We start from the raw sequence: 24,595 nt of genomic DNA, 5'->3' as shown, positions 1-24,595 counted from the left end.
TCAGTTTCGAATATCGGATGTATTTAGGAAAAAATATACTATTAAATTTTACACAATTGGAAAATTCATCTTGGAGTTGTAGCAAATTCATAGAGCACAACTCAGTATTCGTATCTTTCATTTACAAATACTATACAAGAGAGGCTTATTCTAGCTTTTCGGTCTTTTCTCCATCCAAAATTCTTTACTCTCGAATTGTTTGGTTAGTGGAATAAGGGATTATAATTTAATAGTTTATTAAATAATAAAATAATACATTTGCCTTTCTCTAAAAAAGAATTTCACGTGTTTTCTATCAAAGATAATGTCAAATTTGGATTTAAAATTAGCTTCGCCAATTATAGTAAGTGCTTGATAATGGTGTGAACCTATTGAGTTAAGAACCAATTTTTCTATATGAACTTCATAAATCGTCAACTATTCAATCTACATACATATATATACTAGAGGGGCATGGCCCGTGCTGAGACCGTTTTCTATGCATGTTTACTCCGTCAATCGTTAATTTTTGCGCGTTGAAATTTTTGAATTAAAAAATATAGTCTAATACGTTAATGTGAAATATGTCTATTCTAATTTTCAAAATAACCTATTATTTTCGTGAATTGGCTTAAATAATTGCTTACTTCGATCAAAAGTTTGAAACTGTGATTAGGCGAAAAAGAAGTAGACATATTTGTTCTCTTGCTACCACAAGAGCACACCTATAGCGATGTGACATAATTCACCGTTCCTATCATCCACTCAAAACAAAGGCCACAGAGTGTTTTCCACTTTAAGCCTTCACACCATTTATCTTTGCAGTCTTATTTGCTGCTACTATGAATTACTCCTTCATCAGAAACCCTTTTTAATTGCTCACAAATTTGCCAAGTCTCCACAGAGCAAGAGAAGCCAAAAAGAAAGAAAGAAGATAAAAATAGAACAAGTAGAATGTAGCACATGATGTAGAACTAGTCACAACTTTAGATTAAAGGAGCTTCCCTTATCATAGGATTAAATTGCTTAAGAAGGGAACGTTTGTCTACATTATGAGAAAAGGAAATACCAAAAGGTGGATACTGTGATGGCCAGAAGCCAAAATAGGTAGTAATACTTTTGATTAACACTTTACGATTATCAAGGTGTGTGATCTTCACTAATTTTAGAAAGCTGATGGACTAGATTAATTCATCTCCTTAAATTAAAAAATTTAAATATCTGAAATCTACATTGAAAGCATTTTAAGCTACTGTAGTTCTCATCATATCACGATGAGGGGAAAATCACTCTTTACCAACTTATATTTTTTAATTACTCCGCAAGTTTTAATCTATGAGGCGGAGGTTTCAATGAATACGGCATCTAAGAGAGAAGATAATTAAAGGGTTTTAAAATTATAATATAGGATATGACCATTTTTTCGATGATGATCAATATACTGTAACTTCTTTTCGGTAAATATTTATTCGTATGAAAGTGTTTACACCAAATCATGTAAATTTATTATAAACAAATAATTTATGAAAATATATATTAATTAATTATGATTAAATTCTAAAAGATATGCAAATACATAACTTACGTATTATGTTTTTGTTTTGCACGATCCTTAATCATCATGGGCTAAATTTAGTAAATGGTATCTTTAGTCCTCGTAATTTAACATCTTTTTCGACCTGTTAATGCGGGATACCTTGTGGATCGATATTTTTATTCATTGTATTTAACACTTTTTTCGGACCCTGTTAACACGGGATACCCGTATCTTTATTTATTTTAAATCTTAATTCCTTCACATGCAAGTACTATATAAGTGAATGTTCAACAGAAGAAACACCATTAAAACCTCCAACTTTACATACAAAATGGGACACCAAATAACTGAAAAAGTCGTCACCTTTCTCATTTTCTTCATTTCAGTGCTCTTCCTCCTAGCTGAGTCAGCTCAGCCTCCCTTTTCATGTGACTCGTCAAACTCAATTACCAGTTCATTTCCCTTCTGTAACAAATCCTTGACTATCACCCAAAGGGTACATGACCTCGTGTCGCGCCTTACCGTGGACGAGAAAATCTCACAGCTGGTTAATACTGCACCTGAAATACCTCGACTCGGTATCTCTGCCTATCAGTGGTGGTCGGAGGGATTACACGGTGTTTCTAAGAGTGGAAGAGGCACGACTTTCAATGGCACCGTTAAGGGTGCAACTCAGTTCCCGCAAATTATTCTCACTGCTTCTACCTTTGATGAACATCTCTGGTATCGTATTGCTCAGGTACTTAATTATGTGGCCTTTGTAGGCGGGCATTGTCCTTGTAGCTTATTGCCTTTCGATTTCTGTTACTATCTGCTGTCCCTTGTTCTTCGATTATCGTATCAGTCTGCGCACCCGAAGTTATTATAAATATATAAGAAGTGTTTTTGACGGAGATACCCTTGTACCTCTTCAGTGAATGTACACTATGGGTTTTATGCTTGATAATCAATATTGATTACTTTCAAGAACGACTAATAATATAAGGGAAAAATGTGAAAAAATTTAATTAATTAATTCTATCTTAAATTCTTAAAATGATAGGTATTTAAATTTTTAGTAATCGTGGCAACTAAAAAGGGATGGAGGGAGTACCAGCTTTTCTGTACCATGGGAATTCACTAGAAATTGCTTAGTTTTGCATTGGTTACCAATTTACGGCAACCATCATCTTTTAATCCGGCTCGGAACCAAAAATCTAAGCTCAGATCAGGTACCCTTTTTAAGGAGTTTACACTATACGATGACTTTAAAAAAGTAATCGTGGACAACTTAATGATGTTACAATTGTATGACATGCATTAAAATTGTATCTACTTGAAGGTTATGGTTTTTTAAAGTTGGACATGTTAAAATTATGGGACTGAAGAAGTATGTTTTACTTGATAAAACAAGCAAAAAATTAGTTTGCTGAGATTGTTGCTTTGTCTAGGCAATTGGAAGAGAGGCAAGAGCAGTGTACAATGCAGGTCAGTTAAAGGGGATGACATTATGGGCACCAAATGTAAACATATTCAGGGACCCAAGGTGGGGAAGAGGGCAAGAAACACCGGGGGAAGACCCGATGATGGTGGGAAAATATGGGGTAGCTTATGTAAGAGGAATTCAAGGTGATAGTTTTGAAGGTGGGAAACTTCAGGATGGGCATCTTCAAGCCTCAGCTTGTTGTAAGCACTTCATTGCTCAAGATGTGGATAATTGGAATAACATCAATCGCTTCACGTTCGATGCCCATGTAAGTCTTAACTAACTCTGTTGCTGCAGTGCATTGATTTTAGCGTTACCTTGTTGATAGCTTTCAACTGTTCCAGCTTGTTTATGGAGGAAATTTCCATTTTGGAATGACATATTGCTTCAATCGCACGTGAGAGGATTGTTGCGGATATAGAATGCTTAGCTAAAAGTCCCCTTCTCTAATAATATAAGCTTTTAGATTAGACGGTTCATACAATTCAATTAAGTTGCTAAATGAGGTGGTATTCACACTGTCACACCCCATTTTAACCGGGTCAAAATTAGGGAGTATGACGTATTGGTGATTCCTATTTTATTTTATTTTTTAGGAGTCGCCACCTAATTAATTTAACGGTGAATTAGGACACCTAGATGTTAACTAAGGCAAAGTTAAAACTAAACCTCAATTAATAGTCTGCTTAACCAGTGTGATTCTAGGTAAGGGCTCTATATTATCCTAAAGGGAAGGGGTTAGGCATCCTTTAGAATCCGTTAACTTACGGTTATCCGACCAACTTAGGTTAATTAATTAAATTAAATGTAGGGTTAAATTTTAGAAAATGACCTTAAAATATTGCTAAAGTTTTTAAGAAAGAAAATCATGTTAATTAAAATAAGATTTACAGAAAAGAGGTATAATTTGTATAAAGAAAACTTTAAATGCCATTTTTAGAATAAGACTCATAAAGGTTATTAAGGTTTTCAATAAGAGACTATTGAAAGTAAGACTAATATTCGTATAAAGGGGAATCTTAGGATGCTATTTGAAATATAATTTATAATCGTTAATAATAATTTTAAAGGAAGTAGCATAAAAAATGAAGTTTGTAAAATATGACGATTTACATATAAATAGAAAAAGATGCGAACTCAAACGATAAATATTTGAACAAACTAAACAGTGAGGTATTAATTAAACTTAAATTTTAGAGATGCGAATAAAACATGAAAGAGTTAATAGATTTCTTTTATCCATTTTATTATCTTTATCTACTATGCTTAATTAAGAAATGCGTGATTGACTCAAAATTTGAAGAGTTGTTTAGAATATGTTTGAATTTATATTTGCGCCATAGTGGTATATTTTTTTTTGAAATCGAGAGATAAAATATGATTCTTTTAACTAAAAAAAAAGAAAGGATATTAATTTATACTATCAATTATTTTAGAAGTAAATATTATAAATAACTTTAATGTGAAAGAAGAAAATGAAACTTATGGGATTAATTATTAGTCTTTTTTAAACTAACTACCCATTACTAAATCTATTAAATCATTAAGATTTATATAAACTAAAAAGAAAAAAATAAACAAAGTAGTTAGTATACAAATTAAATGCACAAAATAAGTAAAGGAGAGATAATTGAAAAAAATGGGCTCAGCCCATATTCAAGAAGGGCTGCTGTTGAATGGATCTGGCCCATTGCCGCGAACACTGTTCCTGCTATATGGGCCTCGGCCCAGAATTCTTATTTGCTGCGGGTGAGCTGACACAAGAGGAAAGCTGTATTGGGCTTTTAGCCCAACGCCGAAAGCGGATGAAATCGAGTCCCTCGGACTCGTGCGAGGCGGTCATGCATAAAAAATGGAAAGAAAGAGGATTAGAATATGATCAAATGAAGAATATCAAACACGTAAGATGTACCTTCAAACAGATGGTGTATACACTGTGTATAACCCATGTATATCATACAGCAGTAGCATAATAGCAAAGAGGGAAGGGGTAAGTAGCAGGGGTCTGCCAATACATTGCAGTTCATATTTTAGGACTGATCATTTTAGATACTCAGTGGCTATGATCAAACTTCAATGGATTTCATCACAAACTAAAATAAAACTAAGGAAGAAACTAAACCTTTTTTTTAATCTGTATACTTCACAATCAACCGAGCCAAGCACTGAGTATCATTTTTTTTAATAATGCATTGAGCCAAGTGAATTACTGGAAATTGAAAATTGAAGCATTCAAACTCCTTAATATGATTTAACTACCCTCCTCATTAATGTGCTTCAGTGAAACTATATTAATAATATGCATAAATATACATAATCAAACATCTTGCACATTGCAAAGCAAGAGTACATAATGAGCAACACCCCAATAGGTAGGTAGACAGGAAAAATCACAGGCTAACCATTTGAGATTTATATGATATTAACTAATTGCTTACAGGTTAGTAAAGGATATGATCCTTTTCCATATTCATACTATTTAAAGGAGTCAAATGAAATATATAATTACAGAACATAAGCAGTAGCAAACACAGAATTAGCATGCCTGAGATTAGTTTGTGAAAGTAAAACCTATTCAAAATCATAGGTTCCAGACAGAGATGACACTAATTAAAGCTAGCTGAAAGCTACAGGATTTCAAAATGGCAGGGGAGAGCACTTCAATATTTCACAAGACATTTATCAATTGGAGTAATGATTTAGTGATTTTAAATTAATCAGGACTGCCTATAACTACTTAACAGTTATTGAACAAGCAGTAAGAAAAGAAATTAAACAAGTGTAGTCGAAAATCATTGCAGCACACAGGACAGCAATATGTGTGTAAACATGATGGTCATTTTATCTTATCAAAGTAGTAATATTTCATAGCAAACACCAAATAACCACAATTCATAGGAATTTGAATGATTCAAATTTATCTGCTACTCAAACATAACCACTAACTGCCCCCCTTTAAACAACTGATCATAAGTTACAAAACACATATATATCACAGGGAAATTATACTTAACCAAATGTATATTAGTTAAACAAACAGGAAAGTCTTTCAAGCATACGGGAAGAAGAAATCTTGAACTACAGGGAATCATGTGGTGAGTCATGGAACATGGCTATGTCATTAACAGGAAATAAGAGCTTCATGAATGAAGACATGATGTGGATAATGACATACAATGTGATGCACACGGAACGTAGATAGAGTAAGATTTTTTAAAGAAATACAGGGGCTGAATCAAAGCTAACTGTTAATCAAACCAACATCCAAGTGTGAAACAATTTGAAGGATTTCGGGACCACTTTGTTAAGCATAGATGAACAGAGATGAAGAAAGGGGGATCACATGATATCTCACTGTGCATAAATCATTTGCAAATCCCATTTTAACAAACACCTAGTACATACAGATTAACTAAACTAACTCATCTTAAGAGACTAAGCAAAGCTAACATAAGACTGAAAGGACATAGCTATCGACACACATATATCAAACAGAGAACTGAAATGAACATATAATGACTGACCAACGCACATGCTAAACGCAATAATTGCCAAAATTAAATAAAAGGAGGAGTATTTACCTTCTTCGGGTGCAGCGAAATGAGGCTTCGAGTTTTCGATCCACCTCGAACACTTCAAATCTATTTCGAAACACTAAAAACCCCGAATTTGCATACCCTTCGAATCTAGACAGATGCTAAGGACGAAACAGAACAAAAGGTGTGGATTTTAACTTGATATCGAACAGTACAACTAAAGAATTAATGTCTTATATGGGAAATTTCTGCGATTTCTCCGAATTTCCCTTAATTTCTAGAGGATTTCTGCCGTAAAAAAAAAACGACTTGTTCTTAGGGGGATTTCAACGATTTTAAGGTTTCAATTCTTGGGGAATTTTCTGAATCCCCCAAAGTCCCCCTTAATCGATTCCACTCCACAATTATTTATAGGGTGGGTTTAGGGTTTCTGATGAAGAAGGAGAGAGAGAGAGAGAGGAGCGGGGGGGACAAAACGAGGTGGGGTGGAACGTGAGGGGAGACAATCGGAAATGGGGGGAGCGGCGTGGCGGGGTGAAGATGAAAAGGAAACTGCGGTGGTGGGGGACAAGGGTGAGTGGGGAGCGGAGAAGAAGGAGGGAAAGGGGGAAGTGGGAGCCGCGGCGAGAGGCGGGAAAGGAAGATGAGAGGGAGCGGCGGTGGAGTATAAGTGAAGATGAGGAAAAAATGAGAAGGGGAAACCTAAAGGGTTTCCCTTAAGCAAGATTGGGCCGGACCCGGTTCTTTTTGGACTGGGTCCATTTTTGGACTGAGTATTGAAAGAATGGGCTAGAATTAAAAACATAGACTGGTTTTAAAAAATTGAGATAAAAGATATGGGCTAGTCCAAAAGATATTAGGGATTAATCGGACTTTAATTTGGGGTCCGGTAAGTCAAAATACGGACCGAGTGCAAGAAATAGTTTGGCTTCTAAATTTGAATAAGAGACCTATTTAAATAACTTGTGTTAAAATATTGCTCAACATGAAATATGCAAACATTAATGCTCAGATAAAAAATGGCGTTGTAATAGTCGTGCAATAATATTTCGAAAATCCACAATAAGATAAATACTATTATTTAATTATGCAAAGATAAATGCGATGCGTGTGCGTAAGCTGGTAAAATACTGAAATGATAAAAATTGTGAACTGTAATAATAATAATAATAATAATAATAATAATAATAATAATAATAATAATAATAAGTAACTGTAATATAATAATGAAACGCCGATATTGATAAGAGACTAATAATTATAGTAAAAAATAAATATATATATTTTAATTTTTCTAAAAATATTAAAAGCGTAAATAGGTATTTCGGAGGAGAGGCGGGACAAAATTGGGTGTCAACAACTTGTCCCTCTTTGCCCGGTAATGATGAAAAGAGTTGTCGGGCAAAGACGTTGACTCAATAGCCTATTTTGTCCCGGCTAAAGGAAACTTGAGAGGATTATGACCGAACACCGGTCTCTGAGTTGCCTATATATCTCGGGCTGCACGAGAATCAGGTCGAGTGTAGTTCTGGAATAATTACGACACCTGAATCTTGCAAAATATTGTCCCAGTGTTGAATTATGATAACACTGGGTATTATGATAGAAACTTGAGAATTCAATTGCTGGAATGCAAAAGAATACTTGTGATTAGAGACGAGTGTTCGAGGTAGATCTTTGACCCGTGTCGGGAAGTCTGATTATCCTTCCCGACAAATCGCCCCAGTTCGCTGCCGAAGAAATAGTTCCACGAGTTGATGTGTGATGCCAACTTCGATATTGTCAAAAAGCCAACAGCTAAAAACAATTGTTAGCAATAAAGAAATATATGTGTAAATAAGACGAGGTTGGAGAAGTTACACTTGCAACCCCTGTTTTGAAAGTTGAATCCACATTCGGAGGTGGGTGCCTGAACTGAAATATAAAATACCCGCATTCGGAGGTGGGTGCCTGCATTCGGAGGTGGGTGCCTGAACTGATATATAAAATACCCGCATTCGGAGGTGGGCGCCTGAACTGAAATATAGAATACCTGCATTCGGAGGTGGGCGCCTGAACTGAAATATAAAATACCCGCATTCGGAGGTGGGTGCCTGAACTGAAATATAAAATACCCGCATTCGGAGGTGGGTGCCTGAACTGAAATATAAAATACCCGCATTCGGAGGTGGGTGCCTGAACTGATATATAAAATACCCGCATTCGGAGGTGGGCGCCTGAACTGAAATATAGAATACCCGCATTCGGAGGTGGGCGCCTGAACAGAAATATAAAATACCCGCATTCGGAGGTGGGTGCCTGAACTGAAATATAAAATACCCGCATTCGGAGGTGGGCGCCTGAACTGAAATATAAAATACCCGCATTCGGAGGTGGGCGCCTGAACTGAAATATAAGATACCCGTATTCGGAGGTGGGTGCCTGAACTGAAATATAAAATACCCGCATTCGGAGGTGGGCGCCTGAACTGAAATATAAGATACCCGCATTCGGAGGTGGGCGCCTGAACTGAAATATAAAATACCCGCATTCGGAGGTGGGCGCCTGAACTGAAATATAAGATACCCGCATTCGGAGGTGGGCGCCTGAACTGAAATATAAGATACTCGCATTCGGAGGTGGGCGCCTGAACTGAAATATAAAATACCCGCATTCGGAGGTGGGTGCCTGAACTGAAATATAAAATACCCGCATTCGGAGGTGGGCGCCTGAACTGAAATATAAGATACCCGCATTCGGAAGTGGGCGCCTGAACTGAAATATAAGATACCCGCATTCGGAGGTGGGCGCCTGAACTGAAATATAAAATACCCGCATTCGGAGGTGGGTGCCTGAACTGAAATATAAAATACCCGCATTCGGAGGTGGGCGCCTGAACTGAAATATAGAATACCCGCATTCGGAGGTGGGCGCCTGAACTGAAATATAAAATACCCGCATTCGGAGGTGGCCTGAACTGAAATATAAAATACCCGCATTCGGAGGTGGGTGCCTGCATTCGGAGGTGGGTGCCTGAACTGATATATAAAATACCCGCATTCGGAGGTGGGCGCCTGAACTGAAATATAGAATACCCGCATTCGGAGGTGGGCGCCTGAACTGAAATATAAAATACCCGCATTCGGAGGTGGGTGCCTGAACTGAAATATAAAATACCCGCATTCGGAGGTGGGCGCCTGAACTGAAATATAAAATACCCGCATTCGGAGGTGGGCGCCTGAACTGAAATATAAGATACCCGCATTCGGAGGTGGGTGCCTGAACTGAAATATAAAATACCCGCATTCGGAGGTGGGCGCCTGAACTGAAATATAAAGATTACCCGCATTCGGAGGTGGGCGCCTGAACTGAAATATAAGATTACCCGCATTCGGAGGTGGGCGCCTGAACTGAAATATAAGATACCCGCATTCGGAGGTGGGCGCCTGAACTGAAATATAAGATACCCGCATTCGGAGGTGGGCGCCTGAACTGAAATATAAAATACCCGCATTCGGAGGTGGGTGCCTGAACTGAAATATAAAATACCCGCATTCGTAGGTGGGCGCCTGAACTGAAATATAAGATACCCGCATTCGGAGGTGGGCGCCTGAACTGAAATATAAGATACCCGCATTCGGAGGTGGGCGCCTGAACTGAAATATAAAATACCCGCATTCGGAGGTGGGTGCCTGAACTGAAATATAAAATACCCGCATTCGGAGGTGGGTGCCTGAACTGAAATATAAAATACCCGCATTCGGAGGTGGGGGCCTGAACTGAAATATAAGATACCCGCATTCGGAGGTGGGCGCCTGAACTGAAATATAAGATACCCGCATTCGGAGGTTGGTGCCTGAACTGGAATATAAAATACCCGCATTCGGAGGTGGGTGCCTGAACTGAAATATAAAATACCCGCATTCGGAGGTGGGCGCCTGAAATAAATATAAGATACCCGCATTCGGAGGTGGGTGCCTGGACTTGAATATAAAATACCCGCATTCGGAGGTGGGTGCCTGAAATAAATATAAGATACCCGCATTCGGAGGTGGGTGCCTGGACTTGAATATAAAATACCCGCATTCGGAGGTGGGTGCCTGAAATAAAATATAAGATACCCGCATTCGGAGGTGGGTGCCTGGACTTGAATATAAAATACCCGCATTCGGAGGTGAGCGCCTGAACTGAAATATAAAATACCCGCATTCGGAGGTGGGTGCCTGAACTGCAATATAAGATACCCGCATTCGGAGGTGGGCGCCTGAACTGAAATATAAGATACCCGCATTCGGAGGTGGGCGCCTGAACTGAAATATAAGATACCCGCATTCGGAGGTGGGCGCCTGAACTGAAATATAAGATACCCGCATTCGGAGGTGGGTGCCTGAACTGAAATATAAAATACCCGCATTCGGAGGTGGGTGCCTGAACTGAAATATAAAATACCCGCATTCGGAGGTGGGTGCCTGAACTGAAATATAAAATACCCGCATTCGGAGGTGGGCGCCTGAACTGAAATATAAAATACCCGCATTCGGAGGTGGGCTCCTGAACTGAAATATAAAATACCCGCATTCGGAGGTGGGTGCCTGAACTGAAATATAAAATACCCGCATTCGGAGGTGGGCGCCTGAACTGAAATATAAAATACCCGCATTCGGAGGTGGGCGCCTGAACTGAAATGTAAATCTACGTCCACTTCCACGATACAAAAATGTAAATCCACATCCACTTCCACGTCCGTATTTCACGGTACAAAAATGTAAATCTACATCCGCATTTCACGGTGCAGAAAAAATAAATCCACGTCCACTTCCACAGTGCAAAAATATAAATCCACGTCCGCATTTCGCGGTACAAAAAATGTAAATCCACATCCACTTCCACAGTGCAGAAAAAATAAATCCACGTCCACTTCCACTGTGCAAAAAATATAAATTCACGTCCGCATTTCACGGTACAAAAATGTAAATCCACATCCACTTCCACAGTGCAGAAAAATAAGTCCACGTCCGCATTTCACGGTACAAAAAATGTAAATCCACATCCACTTCCGCGGTTCAAAAAATGTAAATCCACATCCACTTCCACAGTGCAGAAAAATAAATCCACGTCCACTTCCACAGTGCAAAAAATAAATCCACGTCCACTTTCCGCGGTGCAAGAAAATAAATCTACCTCCACTTTCACAAACTTTAAAAATAAATCCACTTCTACGTCCACAATGTTCATATGAATCCCCATCCCCGTCCACAATTTTTTTTTTTTATAATGTACAAATATAAATCTACTTCCACGTCCGTATTATACGGTACCAAAATAAATCCACTTCCACTTTCGAAAAATAAATCCACATCCACTTTCCACGATGCAAGAAAAAAATAAATCCACCTCCACTTTGAAAATAAATCCACTTCCACGTCCACAATGTTCATATGAATCCACATTTATGTCCACATCTTAGTCCACGTCTCGTTGTGACGGAAGTTAAATCTATAATTATCCCCACAATTTAATATACGACGCAAAATTTCGATCTTGTTACCTTATTAAAATACCACATTATAAAAGAACTTTGTTAGCGACTTGAAATAAATAAATATGTATAAAGTGATAGCAAAATTGAGGAATTCAAACCAATAACAGATGACCAATGTCAGTATCCACTTTGGAAAAGGTTAAATCCACGATTATATGTACTTGATCCATCGAGAAATGCCACGAGCTAAAATAACTGTTAGTGATATGTAAATAGCTGGGTTTGAAAGAATTATACTCACAGCCCTTGGTTGAGAAGATGAACTTGTGTCCACTGTTGCAATCGAAATTTCGTGACGAGTGGCATGACGACCACCGTTTAGCGCGAGCTACCTTTGCATCCATGTTGAAGAATATTTGTCTTTTGAAGAAGGCCAACTCTTTGATCGTGTCCATAATTAAAATTCTAAGAGGAGCCAAATACGAACCACATTCATATTGATTAAACCTGTCTCATCAAAGAAAAATTGTGAGTTTAAAAGAAAATTGATTGACTTGTGCATGTCGGGGAACTTGGCCCTTGAATTGATTTTTGACTCGGTCGCGTCCCTCGTTCTTCGATTTTCATCACATGTTTTGCTTTGCCGGGGAGTTTCAGTTACACAAAGTGTATTTTGAAAAAATAAAAGTAATGAGTTTTGGGTGACTTCGAAAGGAAATACTTAGTGACTCTAATAGATAAAATGATTGTGGAGACTCGATTTTGACTTTATCCACATTTCCAGAAATATATTGGTGGACTTTTTATTTAACATCGTTAAACGTTTAAGACCACTTTTATGCTACTTCTAAAAATTTGTCCCAGTTTCAAATCTGGAGATGCTTGATTCTGGACGGTAAGAACTTATAATGAAAGTTTTTTTTTTTTTTTTTTTTTTTTTTTTTTTAAAAGTGATTTGACCGACTTCAAAATTTTGTCCCAGTTTCAAGTCCTGGAGGTACTTGATTCTAAACAATCGAAAGTGAGAAAGTTGTAACGAAAATCTTTTGAAAGTGATTTGACCGATTTCAAAAATTTGTCCCAGTTTCAAGATACTAAAACACATGAATTTAAACGGTGGGAAGACCAAGTCTTGTATAAAAATCCTTATGTATTTTATAGGAACCAAAATGTTTGGACAAACTGAAGATAAAAATTTTAAGATAGAAGGGCCGAACCCGCCTCGGGTTGCCTACGTATCCCAAAGGAATCAGGCCACACGTAGTTCCACCCATACAACAGAAACACTGAAATATTTTGAAGAAGTGGCCGAACCCGATATGGGGTTGCCTACGTATCCAACAGGAAGTCAGGCCAAACGTAGTTCCAGCCACAAACAAAGATACTGAAATGATTTGAAAAGAGTGGCCGAACCCGATGTGGGCTGCCTACGTATCCAACAGGAAGTCAGGCCAAACGTAGTTCGTTGATCAAAATAAGAACTTTTGAGTTTTTGTTTTTTTTTTAGTAAAAGGGGGGGGGGGGGGGGGGGCGAACCCGATGTGGGTTGCCTAAATTGAAATGAGCTGGTCGAGAAGAGGTAAAATAGCTTGCTTGTTTTGAGAATCTGGCATAGGCAAAGTCTAACGACCCCCTGAAATGGAGTCATATGTGGTGGAGTTTGAGAAAATGACCGATTTTGAAGTACAATATGGCTTAATTCAGCAACTATTGTCTCCAAATGTGTTTCTGGTTCATTAAAGGATGTGGGATTACTTCTGATCGGTAAACTAAGAGATGACTAAGATGAAGTGGTTGCATTGATCAAAATTTGCTCCATTTTAGAACGAGTCTTTTGGTTAACCAGGTGATTAGTGATGAGTCAGAGTTTGATTTCTTGGCTTTAGATCGTGTGAAATATGTATACTCCGTCAGTTCCCCTTCAGCACAAGTCAACCTTTTTAATTTTGAAAATAAGTTTAAAAGAAAAAAGATAAAATAAGAAAAAAAGAAAACGAGTCAGTATACGGTAAGGACATAATATTGCATAAATACATTATTGCACATAATAAATCGCGTTCTATAATGCAAGGGACCTTTTTATGCCAGAGGTAGGCCTAACGAACATTTGAAGGACAAACATGTCTTTTATGTATCATTCCATAACTCTTCCTAAAACTAAATTTGCAAGAATAAAAATTATTACATGCCAATAATACATCTCAAAATCAACCTAAGATATCTAATACTTCAACTTCACTAATTTCCTTTGGTTATCTTCAACCTCCGGCATTAATTTAATGCTCCACGGCAACCTGCAACAAAATGTCAGTTTCCTTGAAATATTTATCTATAGAGTATTAGATCCACATATTCCACATATTTGTCCTTCAAATAATGCACATAAATAGTGAATAGTGTCACTTTGAGTCATAGACTCATTTGGACATTTGGTAAGGTTCACTAATGAACTTAATACTCCAAGGGTATTAAGCCTCCTAGGTTTAAAATGATGCATGTCCTTACAAGGTTTTGGTTTTCGCTCTACCTAGGTAGACTAAGAATGGTTTTCCTATGACACAAGGCTCCCCCAAGCGGACAACTTGGAAGTGAAAAGTCCGTGGCCGTCGACTGCACCGCCGATCGACTAAATCCACAAGACCAATCCAACTAAAGGGGTAATTTAGTAGTGCACGGGCACAAACTGCGAAGCCGCTTTAAGTGTGTGAATATGTGTGAGTTTTCCAGGAGTGGAAGAAATATGAGCGGAATGCCAATTTAAGGAAAGCAATAACATACATATTACATAGAAAATTTACATAAGGAATAAAATAAAAACAACCAAAAGCATATAAGGAAAAAGCAATAATAAAGGAAAAAAAAGAAAACAAACAAAATATCCAACAAATTAACTATTAACCTAAGTTGTTATGGTTAAGAACCTAAAGTCCCCAGCGGAGTCGCCAAGCTGTCACACCCCATTTTAACCGGGTCAAAATTAGGGAGTATGACGTATTGGTGATTCCTATTTTATTTTGATTTTTTAGGAGTCGCCACCTAATTAATTTAACGGTGAATTAGGACACCTAGATGTTAACTAAGGCAAAGTTAAAACTAAACCTCAATTAATAGTCTGCTTAACCAGTGTGATTCTAGGTAAGGGCTCTATATTATCCTAAAGGGAAGGGGTTAGGCATCCTTTAGAATCCGTTAACTTACGGTTATCCGACCAACTTAGGTTAATTAATTAAATTAAATGTAGGGTTAAATTTTAGAAAATGACCTTAAAATATTGCTAAAGTTTTTAAGAAAGAAAATCATGTTAATTAAAATAAGATTTACAGAAAAGAGGTATAATTTGTATAAAGAAAACTTTAAATGCCATTTTTAGAATAAGACTCATAAAGGTTATTAAGGTTTTCAATAAGAGACTATTGAAAGTAAGACTAATATTCGTATAAAGGGGAATCTTAGGATGCTATTTGAAATATAATTTATAATCGTTAATAATAATTTTAAAGGAAGTAGCATAAAAAATGAAGTTTGTAAAATATGACGATTTACATATAAATAGAAAAAGATGCGAACTCAAACGATAAATATTTGAACAAACTAAACAGTGAGGTATTAATTAAACTTAAATTTTAGAGATGCGAATAAAATCATGAAAGAGTTAATAGATTTCTTTTATCCATTTTATTATCTTTATCTACTATGCTTAATTAAGAAATGCGTGATTGACTCAAAATTTGAAGAGTTGTTTAGAATATGTTTGAATTTATATTTGCGCCATAGTGGTATATTTTTTTTTTGAAATCGAGAGATAAAATATGATTCTTTTAACTAAAAAAAAAGAAAGGATATTAATTTATACTATCAATTATTTTAGAAGTAAATATTATAAATAACTTTAATGTGAAAGAAGAAAATGAAACTTATGGGATTAATTATTAGTCTTTTTTAAACTAACTACCCATTACTAAATCTATTAAATCATTAAGATTTATATAAACTAAAAAGAAAAAAAATAAACAAAGTAGTTAGTATACAAATTAAATGCACAAAATAAGTAAAGGAGAGATAATTGAAAAAAATGGGCTCAGCCCATATTCAAGAAGGGCTGTTGTTGAATGGATCTGGCCCATTGCCGCGAACACTGTTCCTGCTATATGGGCCTCGGCCCAGAATTCTTATTTGCTGCGGGTGAGCTGACACAAGAGGAAAGCTGTATTGGGCTTTTAGCCCAACGCCGAAAGCGGATGAAATCGAGTCCCTCGGACTCGTGCGAGGCGGTCATGCATATAAAATGGAAAGAAAGAGGATTAGAATATGATCAAATGAAGAATATCAAACACGTAAGATGTACCTTCAAACAGATGGTGTATACACTGTGTATAACCCATGTATATCATACAGCAGTAGCATAATAGCAAAGAGGGAAGGGGTAAGTAGCAGGGGTCTGCCAATACATTGCAGTTCATATTTTAGGACTGATCATTTTAGATACTCAGTGGCCATGATCAAACTTCAATGGATTTCATCACAAACTAAAATAAAACTAAGGAAGAAACTAAACCTTTTTTTAATCTGTATACTTCACAATCAACCGAGCCAAGCACTGAGTATCATTTTTTTTAATAATGCATTGAGCCAAGTGAATTACTGGAAATTGAAAATTGAAGCATTCAAACTCCTTAATATGATTTAACTACCCTCCTCATTAATGTGCTTCAGTGAAACTATATTAATAATATGCATAAATATACATAATCAAACATCTTGCACATTGCAAAGCAAGAGTACATAATGAGCAACACCCCAATAGGTAGGTAGACAGGAAAAATCACAGGCTAACCATTTGAGATTTATATGATATTAACTAATTGCTTACAGGTTAGTAAAGGATATGATCCTTTTCCATATTCATACTATTTAAAGGAGTCAAATGAAATATATAATTACAGAACATAAGCAGTAGCAAACACAGAATTAGCATGCCTGAGATTAGTTTGTGAAAGTAAAACCTATTCAAAATCATAGGTTCCAGACAGAGATGACACTAATTAAAGCTAGCTGAAAGCTACAGGATTTCAAAATGGCAGGGGAGAGCACTTCAATATTTCACAAGACATTTATCAATTGGAGTAATGATTTAGTGATTTTAAATTAATCAGGACTGCCTATAACTACTTAACAGTTATTGAACAAGCAGTAAGAAAAGAAATTAAACAAGTGTAGTCGAAAATCATTGCAGCACACAGGACAGCAATATGTGTGTAAACATGATGGTCATTTTATCTTATCAAAGTAGTAATATTTCATAGCAAACACCAAATAACCACAATTCATAGGAATTTGAATGATTCAAATTTATCTGCTACTCAAACATAACCACTAACTGCCCCCCTTTAAACAACTGATCATAAGTTACAAAACACATATATATCACAGGGAAATTATACTTAACCAAATGTATATTAGTTAAACAAACAGGAAAGTCTTTCAAGCATACGGGAAGAAGAAATCTTGAACTACAGGGAATCATGTGGTGAGTCATGGAACATGGCTATGTCATTAAAAGGAAATAGGAGCTTCATGAATGAAGACATGATGTGGATAATGACATACAATGTGATGCACACGGAACGTAGATAGAGTAAGATTTTTTAAAGAAATGCAGGGGCTGAATCAAAGCTAACTGTTAATCAAACCAACATCCAAGTGTGAAACAATTCGAAGGATTTCGGGACCACTTTGTTAAGCATAGATGAACAGAGATGAAGAAAGGGGGATCACATGATATCTCACTGTGCATAAATCATTTGCAAATCCCATTTTAACAAACACCTAGTACATACAGATTAACTAAACTAACTCATCTTAAGAGACTAAGCAAAGCTAACATAAGACTGAAAGGACATAGCTATCGACACACATATATCAAACAGAGAACTGAAATGAACATATAATGACTGACCAACGCACATGCTAAACGCAATAATTGCCAAAATTAAATAAAAGGAGGAGTATTTACCTTCTTCGGGTGCAGCGAAATGAGGCTTCGAGTTTTCGATCCACCTCGAACACTTCAAATCTATTTCGAAACACTAAAAACCCCGAATTTGCATACCCTTCGAATCTAGACAGATGCTAAGGACGAAACAGAACAAAAGGTGTGGATTTTGACTTGATATCGAACAGTACAACTAAAGAATTAATGTCTTATATGGGAAATTTCTGCGATTTCTCCGAATTTCCCTTAATTTCTAGAGGATTTCTGCCGTAAAAAAAAACGACTTGTTCTTAGGGGGATTTCAACGATTTTAAGGTTTCAATTCTTGGGGAATTTTCTGAATCCCCCAAAGTCCCCCTTAATCGATTCCACTCCACAATTATTTATAGGGTGGGTTTAGGGTTTCTGATGAAGAAGGAGAGAAAGAGAGAGGAGCGGGGGCGGGACAAAACGAGGTGGGGTGGAACGTGAGGGGAGACAATCGGAAATGGGGGGAGCGGCGTGGTTGGAGTTAAGTGCGGCGTGGTGGGGTGACGATGAAAAGGAAACGGCGGTGGTGGGGGACAAGGGTGAGTGGGGAGCGGAGAAGAAGGAGGGAAAGGGGGAAGTGGGAGCCGCGGCGAGAGGCGGGAAAGGAAGATGAGAGGGAGCGGCGGTGGAGTATAAGTGAAGATGAGGAAAAAATGAGAAGGGGAAACCTAAAGGGTTTCCCTTAAGCAAGATTGGGCCGGACCCGGTTCTTTTTGGACTGGGTCCATTTTTGGACTGAGTATTGAAAGAATGGGGTAGAATTAAAAACATAGACTGGTTTTAAAAAATTGAGATAAAAGATATGGGCTAGTCCAAAAGATATTAGGGATTAATCGGACTTTAATTTGGGGTCCGGTAAGTCAAAATACGGACCGAGTGCAAGAAATAGTTTGGCTTCTAAATTTGAATAAGAGACCTATTTAAATAACTTGTGTTAAAATATTGCTCAACATGAAATATGCAAACATTAATGCTCAGATAAAAAATGGCGTTGTAATAGTCGTGCAATAATATTTCGAAAATCCACAATAAGATAAATACTATTATTTAATTATGCAAAGATAAATGCGATGCGTGTGCGTAAGCTGGTAAAATACTGAAATGATAAAAATTGTGAACTGTAATAATAATAATAATAATAATAATAATAATAATAATAATAATAATAAGTAACTGTAATATAATAATGAAACGCCGATATTGATAAGAGACTAATAATTATAGTAAAAAATAAATATATATATTTTAATTTTTCTAAAAATATTAAAAGCGTAAATAGGTATTTCGGAGGAGAGGCGGGACAAAATTGGGTGTCAACAACTTGTCCCTCTTTGCCCGGTAATGATGAAAAGAGTTGTCGGGCAAAGACGTTGACTCAATAGCCTATTTTGTCCCGGCTAAAGGAAACTTGAGAGGATTATGACCGAACACCGGTCTCTGAGTTGCCTATATATCTCGGGCTGCACGAGAATCAGGTCGAGTGTAGTTCTGGAATAATTACGACACCTGAATCTTGCAAAATATTGTCCCAGTGTTGAATTATGATAACACTGGGTATTATGATAGAAACTTGAGAATTCAATTGCTGGAATGCAAAAGAATACTTGTGATTAGAGACGAGTGTTCGAGGTAGATCTGTGACCCGTGTCGGGAAGTCTGATTATCCTTCCCGACAAATCGCCCCAGTTCGCTGCCGAAGAAATAGTTCCACGAGTTGATGTGTGATGCCAACTTCGATATTGTCAAAAAGCCAACAGCTAAAAACAATTGTTAGCAATAAAGAAATATATGTGTAAATAAGACGAGGTTGGAGAAGTTACACTTGGAACCCCTGTTTTGAAAGTTGAATCCACATTCGGAGGTGGGTGCCTGAACTGAAATATAAAATACCCGCATTCGGAGGTGGGTGCCTGCATTCGGAGGTGGGTGCCTGAACTGATATATAAAATACCCGCATTCGGAGGTGGGCGCCTGAACTGAAATATAGAATACCCGCATTCGGAGGTGGGCGCCTGAACTGAAATATAAAATACCCGCATTCGGAGGTGGGTGCCTGAACTGAAATATAAAATACCCGCATTCGGAGGTGGGTGCCTGAACTGAAATATAAAATACCCGCATTCGGAGGTGGGTGCCTGAACTGATATATAAAATACCCGCATTCGGAGGTGGGCGCCTGAACTGAAATATAGAATACCCGCATTCGGAGGTGGGCGCCTGAACTGAAATATAAAATACCCGCATTCGGAGGTGGGTGCCTGAACTGAAATATAAAATACCCGCATTCGGAGGTGGGCGCCTGAACTGAAATATAAAATACCCGCATTCGGAGGTGGGCGCCTGAACTGAAATATAAGATACTCGTATTCGGAGGTGGGTGCCTGAACTGAAATATAAAATACCCGCATTCGGAGGTGGGCGCCTGAACTGAAATATAAGATACCCGCATTCGGAGGTGGACGCCTGAACTGAAATATAAGATACCCGCATTCGGAGGTGGGCGCCTGAACTGAAATATAAAATACCCGCATTCGGAGGTGGGCGCCTGAACTGAAATATAAGATACCCGCATTCGGAGGTGGGCGCCTGAACTGAAATATAAGATACCCGCATTCGGAGGTGGGCGCCTGAACTGAAATATAAAATACCCGCATTCGGAGGTGGGTGCCTGAACTGAAATATAAAATACCCGCATTCGGAGGTGGGCGCCTGAACTGAAATATAAGGTGTGCGTAAGCTGGTAAAATACTGAAATGATAAAAATTGTGAACTGTAATAATAATAATAATAATAATAATAATAATAATAATAATAATAATAATAATAATAATAAGTAACTGTAATATAATAATGAAACGCCGATATTGATAAGAGACTAATAATTATAGTAAAAAATAAATATATATATTTTAATTTTTCTAAAAATATTAAAAGCGTAAATAGGTATTTCGGAGGAGAGGCGGGACAAAATTGGGTGTCAACACACACAATTCAAAACTAACATTTACAAGATTGTCATCACTATTTCTGTTCTAATACACATGGAGAACTATTCAGGTCCTGAAGCAGGATATGGCAGATTCATATGAACCCCCCTTCAAGAGTTGTGTGGAACAAGGGAAAGTCAGCAGTATAATGTGTGCGTACAACCTTGTTAATGGGATACCAAATTGTGCCAACTTTGATCTTTTGACCACGACTGCCCGTGGAAAATGGGGTTTGCAAGGGTAATTTTCCCAAAAGAGAAGAGAATGTTAAATCATGTTTCATTTTGTTCCTAATTGATATCTAATTGCATGTCCGTATCTCTAACTACTGTTGTCTATTATTTAAAGTACATTGTATCAGATTGTGATGCAGTTTCTATTATGTATAAACAACAAGGTTATGCTGAAGAACCGGAAGATGCAGTAGCTGCTACCCTCAAAGCTGGTAACTTATCTATTTTCTGCTTCTATTACTTTGCTGTCAAAAGAATAATTACAAAAAATCAATATCTTGCTTGTTGTGAAATTGAAGATTGACTCACCTCAAACCTCAATTATGTCTTTGCATGCTTTATTCCAAAGTGTGAAGTGTGAAACACAGTACATGCTGCGGCAGAAAAAGTTGATTACAACAAAACCCATTCCCCAGTGCGCATGTTTTTTGAAAATATAGGACCATTGGCATGCCCATGACTTGGTCCATTGTGTACTAAAACAGAATGATCCTTTAGCTGGATGATCTGGCATTACTATTATTGGCATGCTTTCTGGCCCTGCTTATAAATTAGGTGTATATCTGTTGGTTATTTTTTCCCAAAGTTCATCTCTCAAAGTCGCATTGGTCTACTTTGAGACTGTTCTGGCATACCATGCATTTACCTGTTAAAGCATCTATAGATTGTGATCTATGAGTTAAAAATATCAAACTTCAGTCTAATCTGAAGTAATGAAGATGAGGACTAACATGCATGACCTTCTTGTTATCAGTGAATTTTGTTCTAGTTGGATACTCAATTGAATGTAGTAAAATTTCTATTCGTAAGGCAAAACGATAATAAAGAAAATGTAGATTAAATGGTGCATAATGCAACAAGATGTTGAGAAAAAGTATGAAAACTAGAAATTTCTTTCAAGTTTACGCAACATTGATGAAGACTAAATGCGACTTTTTCTTGGCAATGAAATTTCAGGCATGGATGTGAATTGTGGTGCCCACTTGCAGAAATACACAAAATCAGCTCTAGAGAAGCAGAAAGTACAAGAATCTGACATAGACAGAGCTCTTCACAATGCCTTCTCCATTAGAATGAGGCTAGGATTATTCAATGGTGACCCAAGAAAATTGGAATACGGAGACATTTCTACAGCAGAGGTTTGTAGTCAAGAACACCAGGCACTAGCCCTTTAAGCAGCAAGAAATGGCATTGTCCTTCTTAAAAATTCTGACAGGATCCTTCCACTTTCAAAGATCAAAACAACATCCCTTGCTGTAATAGGTCCCAACGCAAATGATACCGAAGTACTTCTAGGTAACTATGAAGGCTATCCTTGCAAGAACGTTACGTTACTCCAAGGACTTCACGGGTATGTTGAAAACACAATGTACCATCCAGGCTGCAATTTCGTCAACTGTACTTCTGCTGCAATAGATGAAGCGGTTGATATAGCGAAAAAAGCAGACTATGTTGTTCTAGTAATGGGATTAGACCAGAGTCTTGAAAGGGAGGAGCTTGATCGGTCAGAATTGGGGCTACCTGGTATGCAAGAGAGTCTCATTACAGCAATCGCGCAAGCTGCCTCAAAACCTGTTATACTGGTTTTGATGTGTGGAGGTCCAGTGGATGTATCTTTTGCTAAGGACAACCAAAATATAGGAGGCATTTTGTGGGTTGGTTACCCTGGTGAGAGTGGAGCTGCTGCATTAGCAGAGATTATTTTCGGTGAACACAATCCAGGTGAACTTCGTTTACTTCTTTTCCTTGAATGATGTTGGATTGATAGCTATTGCTGGATCACTTTTATAAACATGCAAGACTACATTACTTTGCAGGGGGAAGATTACCAGTCACTTGGTATCCTAAGGAGTTCAACAAAATACCGATGACTGACATGAGGATGCGGCCTGTATCATCTGCTGGATATCCAGGGCGCACATACAGATTCTACAACGGGCCAAAAGTTTACGAGTTTGGCTATGGTCTCAGCTACACCAGTTACTCTTATGGGTTTTCCTCTGTCAACCAAGACAAAGTGCATTTCATGAACCTGAAGGCCAACAAGGAAACCGAAACCGATTTTGTTCCGAGCGTTGCTGTTTCAGACATTGGATCAGAATTATGCAACAATGCGATTATCACAGTTAAAGTTGAGGTAAAAAACCAGGGAGAAATGGCTGGTAAGCACCCAGTGCTGTTGTTTCTAAAGCATTCCAGCACAATGGATGAGGTTCCAAGAAAGACATTGATAGGATTCAAGAGTGTGAATTTGGAAGCAGGGGAAAATACCCATATTGCATTTGATGTAAAACCTTGTGAGCACTTTACTAGGGCCAATAGAAATGGTTCATTAGTAATTGATGAAGGGAAATATTTCCTTCTTGTTGGAGATGAGGAGTATCCTGTTACTGTATTTGTATGATCTCCCTGATCTAAGTTGTCAAATAGCTTTTTCTTTGACTACGATTTTCTCCAACTCTTTTAATATATTGTGAATTATTAATTATGCAGATTTATAATATTTTTTATGTAGAATTCAAATATGTAAATTTTATTATAAAATACTCGAAGAATCTAAGTTTAAAATTAAGTCAAAGGAAAAGTTGTTTGACTCCAAACTGGTCAACCTTCAAACAAATTGGGACGGAGCTATCTAATATGATAAATCTGTCAATATGTGCAAAAAAAAAAAAAAAAGGGTTCTGTTAAGAGTACACAAGTTAAGATCCAAGTCGAGATTTCTGTTGAGTAGTAAAATTGTATTAACTATGTTAGCGCGGAAATAATAAAAACACAGTAATTAACGTGGTTCGGATCGATGTGATCCTAGTCCACGGAGAAAGCCCGACACTTTTATTAATATCAAGGGAGAAAGTAAGTTACAAGATTGAATACTCTTAGGTTCTATGTTCTGTCCTACTTAATAAATTCTAGCTAGCATGTATTTATACTACTAGGTCTAATCCTTTCCTAGAAAGGATCTAAATCCAAATAACACTCGAAAACCAACAAAGAAAAAAGTTTTCTTTTATTTCTTTCCGCTTTTGAGTAGGAATTGGCTTGAATATCTTCTCAACTTCACAATCTCCTGGCTTGAATATCTTCTCAACTTCACAATCTGCAGCTCGAGATGAATTTTGAGCTTCCATATGAACGTCATTCAGTCCAATTTGTCTAAGCCTACGTGAGCTAACTCCGTGTAGGAAATAAGAGACACTAACCTAAACCTTGTACATACTAGTAGCTCTACCTTGCCAGGCCGTTCTCCATCCTGACGCATCAGTTGACGCGAACTCCTGCCAAATTCATACAATGATTGAACTTGACAAGAGGAAACGGCTTGGTCAGCATATCCGCTGCGTTGTCCTTTGTGTCAACCTTCAAGACCTTAAC

The 24,595-nt window shown here is 37.4% G+C and overlaps 2 protein-coding genes across 2 annotated transcripts; both read left to right on the top strand.

The window, feature by feature from the left end:
- The first annotated feature begins 1,839 nt into the window (after positions 1 to 1,839).
- LOC132628986 (probable beta-D-xylosidase 7) lies at positions 1,840 to 22,660 on the top strand. The gene is made up of 5 exons (XM_060344737.1): positions 1,840 to 2,255; positions 2,947 to 3,249; positions 21,058 to 21,123; positions 21,336 to 21,432; positions 22,178 to 22,660. Exons 1-5 carry the CDS (start codon positions 1,848 to 1,850, stop codon positions 22,393 to 22,395), a joined length of 1,092 nt encoding a protein of 363 aa, XP_060200720.1. The 5' UTR covers positions 1,840 to 1,847; the 3' UTR covers positions 22,396 to 22,660.
- Positions 22,588 to 23,693, top strand: LOC132628985 (probable beta-D-xylosidase 7). The gene is made up of 2 exons (XM_060344735.1): positions 22,588 to 22,942; positions 23,038 to 23,693. The coding sequence occupies exons 1-2, from the start codon at positions 22,588 to 22,590 to the stop codon at positions 23,622 to 23,624; spliced, it is 942 nt and encodes a 313-aa protein (XP_060200718.1). The 3' UTR covers positions 23,625 to 23,693.
- Positions 23,694 to 24,595: the final 902 nt, after the last annotated feature.

Source organism: Lycium barbarum, chromosome 2, assembly GCF_019175385.1.
Source record: "Lycium barbarum isolate Lr01 chromosome 2, ASM1917538v2, whole genome shotgun sequence".
NCBI lineage: Eukaryota > Viridiplantae > Streptophyta > Magnoliopsida > Solanales > Solanaceae > Lycium > Lycium barbarum.
Note: the sequence above shows the minus strand (reverse complement) of the source record. Positions and strands in the feature narration are given on the sequence as shown.